Source organism: Cyprinodon variegatus, unplaced genomic scaffold (assembly GCF_000732505.1).
Source record: "Cyprinodon variegatus isolate N-32 unplaced genomic scaffold, C_variegatus-1.0 Scaffold228, whole genome shotgun sequence".
Classification (NCBI taxonomy): domain Eukaryota; kingdom Metazoa; phylum Chordata; class Actinopteri; order Cyprinodontiformes; family Cyprinodontidae; genus Cyprinodon; species Cyprinodon variegatus.
Window position 1 is genome coordinate 927,937 of NW_015150681.1, and position 10,565 is coordinate 938,501.

The 10,565-nt window shown below is 35.5% G+C and overlaps 1 protein-coding gene across 2 annotated transcripts; it reads right to left on the minus strand.

The window, feature by feature from the left end:
- Positions 1–2,449: 2,449 nt before the first annotated feature.
- Positions 2,450–10,234, minus strand: rnf41 (ring finger protein 41, E3 ubiquitin protein ligase). 2 transcript variants are annotated; one of them, XM_015381138.1, is made up of 7 exons: positions 10,114–10,230; positions 8,141–8,225; positions 7,110–7,219; positions 5,739–6,010; positions 5,445–5,580; positions 4,021–4,124; positions 2,450–3,937 (listed from the first exon to the last, which is right to left on the minus strand). In XM_015381138.1, exons 3-7 carry the CDS (start codon positions 7,197–7,199, stop codon positions 3,583–3,585), a joined length of 957 nt encoding a protein of 318 aa, XP_015236624.1. In that variant the 5' UTR covers positions 7,200–7,219; positions 8,141–8,225; positions 10,114–10,230; the 3' UTR covers positions 2,450–3,582. The 2 variants fall into 2 exon arrangements, with proteins under 2 accessions (XP_015236624.1, XP_015236625.1); XM_015381139.1 differs by lacking the exon at positions 8,141–8,225 and having other exon boundaries at positions 10,114–10,234.
- Between the last annotated feature and the right edge of the window lie 331 nt (positions 10,235–10,565).

Here is a 10,565-nt window from a genome sequence, read left to right on the forward strand (position 1 = left end):
ATTGTAACAACATTGTTGTTGCTGTTAACTAATGAAAATACAATTTTTGCTAAATATATTTTATAGGTTTTATATATATATATATATATATATATATATATATATATATAGGTTTTATTTTAATGTCTTTTGGTGGGAAATTTTGAGTATGTATAGAGATTTTTATGATACATCTATCCATTTATTTGTTTTTTCATTCTACAATTTTGCTCCTGTTCAGCAGCTGGTGCCCCAGGCAGCCATGAGCCTGTTTTACCTGTTGGCAAAGCCAGCCCTACACTGTGGTGCTAGAATTAAATGTGGGCTCCAATATTTCTGTGTTTTAAGATTTTCTGGGTGTGTCTAAATTAGTGGCGTCATGTCGTCATGCAGCTGTCCTCTGCTGTCCCAGCAGAATAAACACAAACAGCAAGGCAGCCTCTGCATTGTCACCAAATTAGTTACTTTTTTGCTATATTTAAAGCTTTTTGAGACCCCTTTAGTGACAACAATAAAATTTAGCAGCTTTGTCCTGTCTTGATGGAGACTTTGGTGACACATTTTTTTTTTTAGTGAACAGTTAGTAAGCTATCCCCTCCCTCTTCCTCTTCCTCTTCACAGGGACTCAGATGCAGCACCTGCAGCAGCTGCAGCCCATGTCTGAAGTCAGAGAGCAGAGCGATTCTCCTCTGTTTCCTCACTGAAGATGAGTCACGCAAGCCTGAAGCTTCCACTGATTGCCCTTAAATAAAAATCTGCATGTAAACATATTTTTCTCCTTTAAAACTGTTTCAGTGATATAGACTATCGAGTGGTCATGGAATCAGTGGCCCTATATAGAAAGCACCCTCAGCATCTCATGGTAGAGAAAACTGTTTTTTCACTAATATGAGACCTTATTTTATATGCTTTGTTTTCTTTTTGATCATTCAGAACTCATTTTGGTGTGACAAACTGAGACCGCATATTTATTTCACATTTTACTCGGCCTTTAGGTGGTTGCACTTTTAGCTTCATATGGCTCTTTGGTTCAATTAAACAATGAACTTTCATCTGAACTGTTTTTGGTTTCCTTTTTTTGCCCCGGTGCCCAGATGGAAAAAAAAAAAAAAAAAATAGCCCCACCCTCCCTTGTAAATTTGGTCTAGAACTGCCACAGCCATCAACGCTTGGTTTTAGAAAAAAAATTATAATAATTAAACTTATTAGGTGCTCTTTGTGGTCACCTGACTTCAAATGATGACGCCACTTATTCAACGAGCAAAAGGCTGAAACTTAAAGGGGCATTTTGTCCACAATTAGTAAACAATTATCTGTACTTAAGTAGCGTTTTTAATCAAATACTTTATTCTCTTACTAGAGTAACTTCTTGGATGAAAACTTTTTCCTATTAGAAACTAAATAATTTTGCGTACCCACTTCTGGCTGTTATATTTATATTATTTGCTGCTGACACTAAAGAGTAGTTTAACTTTGGATTATGCTTGGAAGTATTTCCTTTACAGATATGCTGGATTAAAGTGGAAATTAATAAACCCTGTTAAATGCAATTGTAAAGGCATATCAATTAAAACCTTTAAGCTAATAACACTGCTGGTTGAACACAAAAAAAAAAACTGTAAACATGCAAACTTGGACTTTTAAAGCTTGCTGAGGACAGGTCTATGAAAACTCACAAAGAAGCAGAAAAGAGAAAGAGTCAGCATCTTTTTTCATCTCCTTCCCAGGAACGACTCTGCAACTTATATTTGTCAAGGCACACAGAGAGACAATAACATCAACAACCTGAAGGCCTTTTTTAATGAAAACAAAGCAAAGGTTCTCCAGGAACGCTGCATTAAGCAGGAGTCTGATGTTAATCATGTTCATAATAACGGAAGGTTTCTGATGAGATGATTTCAAAAAGTATATGTAATAGCTGATTTAAGCCATTTGAATTGTTCCATCTTCTGATGTAATTATTGCAAACTGTTTTGGGTTTGTATAATTTTGCTGAAAAATACTCATTTGTAATTGGGGTTTAATCGTTTGAGGTGCAGAACATTCATCAGCACAGGAGAGAGCTGTATGCCACGTTAATGTTGGTGCAGAATAACTGAGGCATGGTATTTGGTAAAGCACATGATTTCTCATTCCACTGATCACAATAGTGAGGGATTAGGCTACACAATGAGGATGAAGCTGGCAGGAGAGGATACCAGACAGGGAATCATGTGGGTGTCTGGGATAGATGGTGAAGAGGACGATCTGTTAGATCAGACCTCTCCGTCTGAGACCAGTAGGTAAACTTAAACGCTACCACTTAACTTCCCACTGCCTCTCCTTAACGCCCCCACAGTCTACTACTGACTCACATATTATGTTTTCATCTGTTATCCTCTGAAGGAATGAAACATCTCTGAGGACATACTGTGGTAGAAATAGGTATTACATCAACATTTAAAAGCAAAAATCATGATTATAATGAGGTTTAAAGTTTTATTACCTGTCTGTACAACACAGTACATTACAGACAAAATAAAAACATTAAGAAAGAAAAGGGTACAGTCTGCCTGTAAGAGCTTTTATACCATCATCAAAGTTTGTTCCTCTTACAACAGTGACAAAAGGCAAAGCATCTTCTTTACTTCCAAAAGTATTAAAAGACTCCACATACATTTATACAATCTCCAAACTGTGTTTTTTTTTTTTTTTTTTGTGGTGTGTCACTTAAAGATGTCACAGACTGTAAAAACCTCAATTTCTACATTTTAATCTGAAAATAAATCACCTTATGTATCAAGTGAACTATATTAATTTTCCAAATAATAGCACTGAGTGACGTTACAAATAAACTGCAAATTAAACACCTCAACTGGACCCGACATACAACAGAACAAAAAAAATAAAATAAAAATGTTTTTTTTTTTTTTTTACTTCCAGCAACAAACTTCAAATTTACCAAAGGCAATTTCCCATATACTAAATGGTAACATCTTCAATCAAGTTCGCAAAAAAAAAAAAAACAAGAAAGGCAACACAATAAATAAAACAAATGGCACAGAAGGTCTTGATCTAAACTAGAAAGCACAATGTTTTGTGAAATATTCACAGGAAATTAAATGATAAAGCAAGCGCACATATATCTTTAGAGGGGACTTCCCCCCCCAGACAGTAACACAGGCTCAAACTGAACCAATAAACAAATCACAAACTAATTACAATAAGGAGTATTACAGTTAGAATTCAATATATAGTATTTTTATTTACAAGCATATGTACAAGCAAGGGAATTAAATGGGGGTTTAGGCTTGTTACTATATTAGTAGCAGAACAATCAGATCATAATGCACTATATATAAACCTTGTAAACATATCTCAACTTTCATCTTAGACATTAGATTATGTTTATATTTGCCAGGTTCATAGAGTATTTGTCCTTACTTTAAGGCATAAGTATCAAGCTTAGGAGTGAGCCTAAGATTTAGTTTTAAATAAGCCAGATTTTTGTAGCTTTCACTTTAAAGAGGGTTTAAAAAAAGAAAAAAAAAAAACCCTCTATCACTCCACTGAGTGAAAGCCAATGATCCCCATGTCTCTGGATGTGTGCAGCGAGCTGCAGCGTTATAAGATCTCCTCCACACCGTGCGCAAAGATCATAACCAGGCCGGGCTCCAGGATCATATCCTCCCCCATATGCTGATTCTCGCAGGCCATCACCACCACTGCCTGCTTGCCAGGAATGCGCTTGGCAACGTAGTTCTCATAGTAGCGCCTGTTCATCTGCCGCGTCTCTAGAGTGGCCAGTCCCTGCGGCCAGTTCCGCTCGTGGGCGTTCTCAATTAGGTCGTTCACGATCGAGAGGGGGCAGCCGCTGTCGATTAGAGAGCGCTTGATGACAGCCTGCAGCACGGCGTCAGGCGTGGAGATCATGCCGCCCCAGCGGGTCACTCTGGCTGGCTGCATGGAGTTCACCCACCTGAAGGAAAAGAACAAGGTGAAAATAAGAAACTGGCTGGTGTTTAGACGATCAACTGGGGGGGTACTAGAAACTTCACTTACTCCAGGATCTCGTTGTACTCTATGCTCTCTTCAAGGTTCTGCAGGTTAGGGTTTGCACTGCGGATTGCTCTCATGTAGGCTTTTAGCAGCTGAATGTCTCGTTTCTGCACAAAAAGCCACATCTTAACTACAGACTTAAAAAAAAAAGTATAAACATTAAATTGTCTGAAGATAAAAAACAAGTTTAAAATTCCATGTTTTTGTTCATGTTAAAAACATGAATGGTATTTTTGAAGCAGATACGGAAGCATCTAAATGTTAGAGTGACCCGTCTTGAACTCTTTCATATTTCATTACAAGCATCAAGAATAGTATTTTGATTCAATGAAATAGACCAACATAACGTAGAGCATAAGAGACAATGATAACATGGTTTCAAAATATTTGACTGTCATTTTTTTGTATGTTGTATTTTCCAAAATAAAATATTTATAGAAGAAAAAGGAAAAATGATGTTAACAGCTGAGGATGAAATTAAAGTGTTACGAACATTAAAAGAGTTGTCCCTCTTTTAATGTTCTTTTATTGAGCACCCCCTGCTTGGACATCTTGTGCAAACATTACCTATTGCCACTTATGTGCAATAATCTTCTCTCTCACTGTGCAATAACACATGCCAACTACTGAGTAGCCTGTGTAATTTTGCTACACCCAAGTCAACTATTAGCTAGTCTTCCATTCTCTTTCTCTACTGTGCAGAAATGTTTTATCTCCAAGGGAAACATATTCCAGGACATTACAACTTTGTTTTCTCTTTTTATATTGTCTGTCATATTTTATATCTTTAATGGCATCTTGCCTTAACTCTCTGTACTCTATATAAGCTACTGGAACCAGAATGTCCATGAAGGAGTAATCCCAAGGGAAATAATAAAGTTGAGTCTAAGTCTAAAACAGCAGGAAATGTGTTAAATAAACTCAAATTAAAGCATTCCAGACAATAAGACCTAAAGCACTCAGTTTTTGTAAATAAAAATGTAAATATAAAAGTCTAGAGGACAATGACCAAAAATGTCATTGCCCTCTCATTTATTTTTTATTAAAAAAAATGTGATTTTTTTTTTTAACTAGCCGTGTATTCATTTATTTTATCGATTCTTAATTATGGCAGGATTTGTCCTCCATAGTTAAAGGCTACAGAAGACTGCAGAGATGGGGTAAAGATTAAAATATCCTAAAGCATTTTCAAAATAATCGATCATCTTCTTTCTACTAAGCAATTATGCAGTTCCTTTTGTTTGTGTATTGCCTAAAATATGTTTGTACATTTATGTGTAAATGTATTTTGCATGGAGCTGTAACTCTTAAATTATCAACCTATATTTACAGCCTTTTAAACCCCTTTTTTTTCATCCATACAAGGTAAACATCATCTGGGTCTAACGTTGTCTGATCTTTCTGTTATATCAGTAAAAGGCTCTCACTTGTTCCCCCAACTGGTGTTTGTGTTCCACCACAGTTTTCTCCAGCTCTGAGATCTTGGTCTGCTGCTGCTGGACGACGCTCCGCAAGTGTTTGATACAGTTATGGTTTGGCAGCTCATCTTTGGGCATTTCAAGCCTACAGGAAACAAAACGGAATAACAGGGATACATCTTCATTTTGTTCAGGCTATGTTGTGTTTTTCTAGATTTGCCAGTATTAAACACAAATAAAGATTAATATTTATGCCAAAGAAATGACTAATCTATTATTTTCTGCTTAATGGGAGCTCCTTACCCACATCCCTCCTCGCAGTTTACTGGCCTTTTTGGGTTGTGCTCACAGTCTTTGAGGTGAGACTGTAGCTGGTCTAACCGGAGCGTAGCTGTGCAGCCAAAGCTGGCATTGTCACAGTTGATTTGTAGTTTGGACAGCATGTTGCGCATGATTCGGGGCACGGGCCGGAGGTGAGCTAGCGTCACTACTGTGCGGTCAACAGGACAAATTTGTTGCTGGGCAAACCACTGGGTTATGCAGGCATTGCAGAAGGCATGTTCACAGTGTGGAGCCTGAATTGACAATATAAGAGACAAAAAAACATTAAAAAAAAACATTTGACAAATATACGAATAATTTCTTTAGGTTCAGAAGTTTACGCACATTTCTTCAATATTTTGTCTTTTAAGCTGTAGAACAATATATGTATCCCTGCAAATTTTCCAAAGCCCTGGAAACAGAGCATTGTAATGACCAATCTAAAACATTCACCCGATCGTCTCACATTTTCACATCAGCTTTCTAATTTCATTAGCAATACCTAATGAAATTAGAATATTAATACTAATTTTCCTTGTGGGAAACCAATTGATACCCACGTTTTAACCTCAATTTTGTACACTTTTGTTCTCCAGCGAAAGACAAAAACATCCATACAGCATAATACTGCCACTCCCATACTTTAAGGAATAGTTATCAGAGATGCAAGCTTCTCTCTTTATTGTCCTATGGGTTGCAGCCAATAAATCTCAGCATTAGACCTAATCAGGACATGTCTCCAAAAATATAAAAATGTACCTGCGTGCATCTTACAAGCTATTTCCTTTTGAATGGCCCTTAACCTCATGTCTGCTCTCCTTCAAGCTTTAACAGGCATATTTAAATGGCCATTTGTCTTAGCTTTGATTGTATAACACAAGTTGAAACTGTCCCCTTCTTGGAAAGTATAATGTATGGACAATTATATTTAGTTTGCACTTGCATATAATTGTTTAAACAGAAGAAACTGCCCCATTTCAGGAATCTGAAAAAAGGACCCAGGAATTAACCTTACAAGTGAAGGTCCACAATTCTTTTCCTGATATCTTAACAGAATTCTTTTGATTTACCAATAATGTTACAAGTAAATAGGGTGTTGGAGGCGTTACCCAAAATTACACCCACATGTGGCTCTATCCGACTTTAGATGAAGAAACAGAATCGTTTTATTGTCTCTTCCCAGTTGTTTGGTCATATTGTCTGAATTAGTGGCAATAAAAGGGCAAGAGGTTTCCTGCTATAAGAACGGTTAAACTTAAAAAAAGGAAAGGCTTCATTTTTTTAATTTTTTTTTACAGTGTATAAAAATAGTTTCAGCCTTTAAAGTGGGTGATGTTTGAAATAAAGCCTTACCTGCACCGGTTCCTCTAGAACACCACTACAAATGGGACAAAGGAGGTCTTCATCCACCTCACCCTGGAACCTTGTAACGTCGTACCCCATGGTACACAACGTACAACCTCCTAGAAGAACGAGAAAAAAACAAATAAGTATGTTTTCAGGTGAAACGGAACAGAAACAGTTCTGATACAGTGGACAGAAATGATGACTCAGCTGTTGAAATATTTAGGGGAGTCCTGATCTGATATTAATATTGCATATCAGTGTGATATTACCTAAAAAAGAATCTTGTATTATATCTGCTGGCATCTAAAATCTCAGATATTTTCATGCTGATGGAAACACTCTGCTTCTGTTCAAAGTTTCTGTAACACATTGGTAAATAATAAGTGGGTAAGTGGTTCTCATAACTTTTGTTTATGACTTTTGTTCTCTCTTTTGGTAACATCACTTGATCAAGCCCTTTATAACATTTTACAGTACAAAAAGAAGTAACAAAAGTATGTATGATTCATGCTAATATCGTATTGTGCCAATATAAATACTGGCCAATTCTTAAAACAGCAATATTGGCATCGTATTGGAAATTAAATAGTTGTATCAGGACATCCTTAGCATATTTTATCTCCATTTAAACTGTGGGATCTTGTTCCTCTGTGTCTCAAATTATATCACAATTTTGTTTTTAAAAATCCCCTGTTATTTGCTTCCAGTGTTAGAGTTTTTGAGATTTAATAAGTAAAGAAAAAATATTTACTAACCTCCAGCATTTATTAACAAGATGCAAAATATTTTATATTTAATCAGATTTTATTTTCACTACAGCTTTTCTAAATTTCAGGCCATTTTCACTGTGATTCTTACCCTTGTTTTAAATTAAATCATACTTAGAGCAGCATGATACCCTGAATAACAATCATATCATTCTTTTTGCCCTATTATAGCCAAAACATCAAATTAATCTGTTAATTTTGACCTGGCTAAACTGTATTTCGAACTAGTTCTTGTGAAGGATGAAATGGCAAAGCACTGCTTGTACCTACCTCACGCGCAAAATGTCTCAAATGTTTCCATTCAGCTCTTCCTTCTTTAGCTAATGCCTCACAAGCGGCAAAATCGATCTATCTCCTGAAAATGACACATAAAGAGCTTTAAAATCTTTTGCTTTTGTGTCACACAGTGTTTAAGACAAAAAGTAATTTGTAAAATAAGACAAAGGTAACCCCAGGAAATAGAAGAGCAGGTACTATGGTGATCGCTCATTTATGAAAAGCAAAAAGTGTAGCTATTCTAACATGAGTTTATTGATTGATTCTGCCATAGCTGGTAGCAAACAGTGTACCATTACTGGTGAGTAACACAGCGCTATGGAGGAACTTCAACCATCTCTTCATTGTAGCAATGTTTTAATTTAGCCACATTACAGGGTTTCTATACATAAATTGTTTATACAACAGAAAAAAAAAAAAAGTTCTGATTCTGATCATTGTTCTGCTTCAAAACTTAATATTGATTTAAAGATAGACCAAATAATCAGCTGCCTAATTTTTTTGGGCCAATATGTGCACATATTGCTGCTCCTTTCATGTGTTATCTATCATCAATGTTTTCTTAGATTTGTTAATAAATATTTGTTTTATTTTAATTAAGACTCATAATATTTATTATTGTGTAATTTCTATAGCATAAATGAGGAAAGAGATTCCCAGTTTATTATTTAACATTGACCAAGAAACTTAACTGAGACAACTGAGGACTCAAAAGCTTCATAAATAAATTTAGTTGTTATTTAATGCAAGCTTGAACTACTTTTGGTACACTGCTCAATTCTGGGAAGGTTTAAGTATCTTCAATGTTTTCCCCATTTGTTGATAATGGTTCTCACGTGGTTTACTAGAACCAGTGCCTTATGGACTAAATTGCAAACCTTTTCCAGAATAACTTTGATGTCTATACAGCCAATACTTTCTTAAGATAAGAGCATGATTTGTTGGTTTTTGAGAACTTTCTTCTACTTGAAGCTGTCAGCCAGGTTCTATTTAAGGGATTTCCTAAATCTAAATAAAACAGCCAGGGTGTGGCTAAACACTGAAAATCATGACTTAAAACAGTTTTTAGCTTTTTGCTAAGCTGGCTCAGATAGCTTACTTCCCCTAAAACATTAAAGATAAAATAAATAAAAAAAAAAAAAAACTTTTTAAATTGTATTTACTCAGCTTAACTATGTCTGAAATCAGCATTCCCGAAACTAGAGGCATAAAAGACGCAAAAAATAGAAAATATAATCATATGCAATGTTGTACATCCGCATTTCGTTGCCTTGCACTTGATATACTAAAAAACCACGATAAAGATTTATCTAATCTTCTTTCGCTAAAACATTGACAGGATGAATATTGAAACCTTTGACAGCACTATGACTCTAAGCAATTTGATTTAAACAGACCAATAGTTAACTGTTACAAAGTAATACTGCATAATTATATATACAAAAAAAGCAACCTGCAATGGCAACGTTGTCATTTTCACATGACACCGTGGAACCAAAGTTACGTGGTTATCTTCCATTAGTGCATCTCCTTACACACCCCCAACAAGCTCTGTAATGTCCTAGTTTACCCCTTACTGACCCAGTTTTAGAAAAAGGAGGACATTTAGGCCAGGTTGCCATTTACAGATATTTTCCCACCTTCTTTCTCAGCATGTCATTCACAAGTTAGCAAGGCGCCGTGGCTATTGGTATACATCGATTGTTTTTTAATACTGAGTCATATAGTACATGGATTTATACCTATGTAAACGTGTGCCTGATCGTTAAAAAACTATCAATATGCGTGAGGTGTGACACTTTAAAGCTTGGTTGTCAAGATTAGCATCTAAACGTCTGCTAACTAGCTAGCTAGCCTTGTTAGCAACTAACAGATTAGCTCTCGACATAAGCAACCGTAGCACAGAATAAAACAGTTATTTACACACCAAGGTGTTTTGAGTTATCTCAAAAAAATGATCTACTTACTCCGACATTAAGTAAATCTGATTCTTATAAGGATTTTTAAGTGTTTCGGACGTCGTGCCGTCACTAGCTCCTTGCTAGCCACGTCCTGCTACATCATACCCTTTGGAGTTTACGTAGCTCGACTGAAACGTCATCACGTTCATCAGGTAGCATATTTGTGTTAAAATCTACTTTAAATATTTTATTATGACCTACATTAGCTTGTAGATAAAATGTTCCTGTATATATCACTACTTAATATTTATATGATCTTAGGTATTTTGTTTTACATTTTATATAATACATTTCATTAATACTTTACTTTCTTTTTATTCAAGATATATTGTAAAACTGATATAAATCCTGAATAACACATTTAAAGAGCTTAAATAAGATTTCTGTTCTAAATAGAAAAATATTAAAATACTACCACTAATAAAATTTCTAAATACTTTTACTATAATTTCTTTGCT

Bases quoted from the DNA above. Each gene is read 5' to 3' on its own strand.
- rnf41 (XM_015381139.1), bottom strand. From the start codon at position 7,199: ATGGGGTACGACGTTACAAGGTTCCAGGGTGAGGTGGATGAAGACCTC. The intron at 5,581-5,738 runs GTAAGGAGCTCC...TGTTTCCTGTAG, and splicing joins AACTGCGAGGAGGGATGTGG to GCTTGAAATGCCCAAAGATG. The intron at 4,125-5,444 runs GTGAGAGCCTTT...CTTTTTGTGCAG, and splicing joins AACACCAGTTGGGGGAACAA to AAACGAGACATTCAGCTGCT.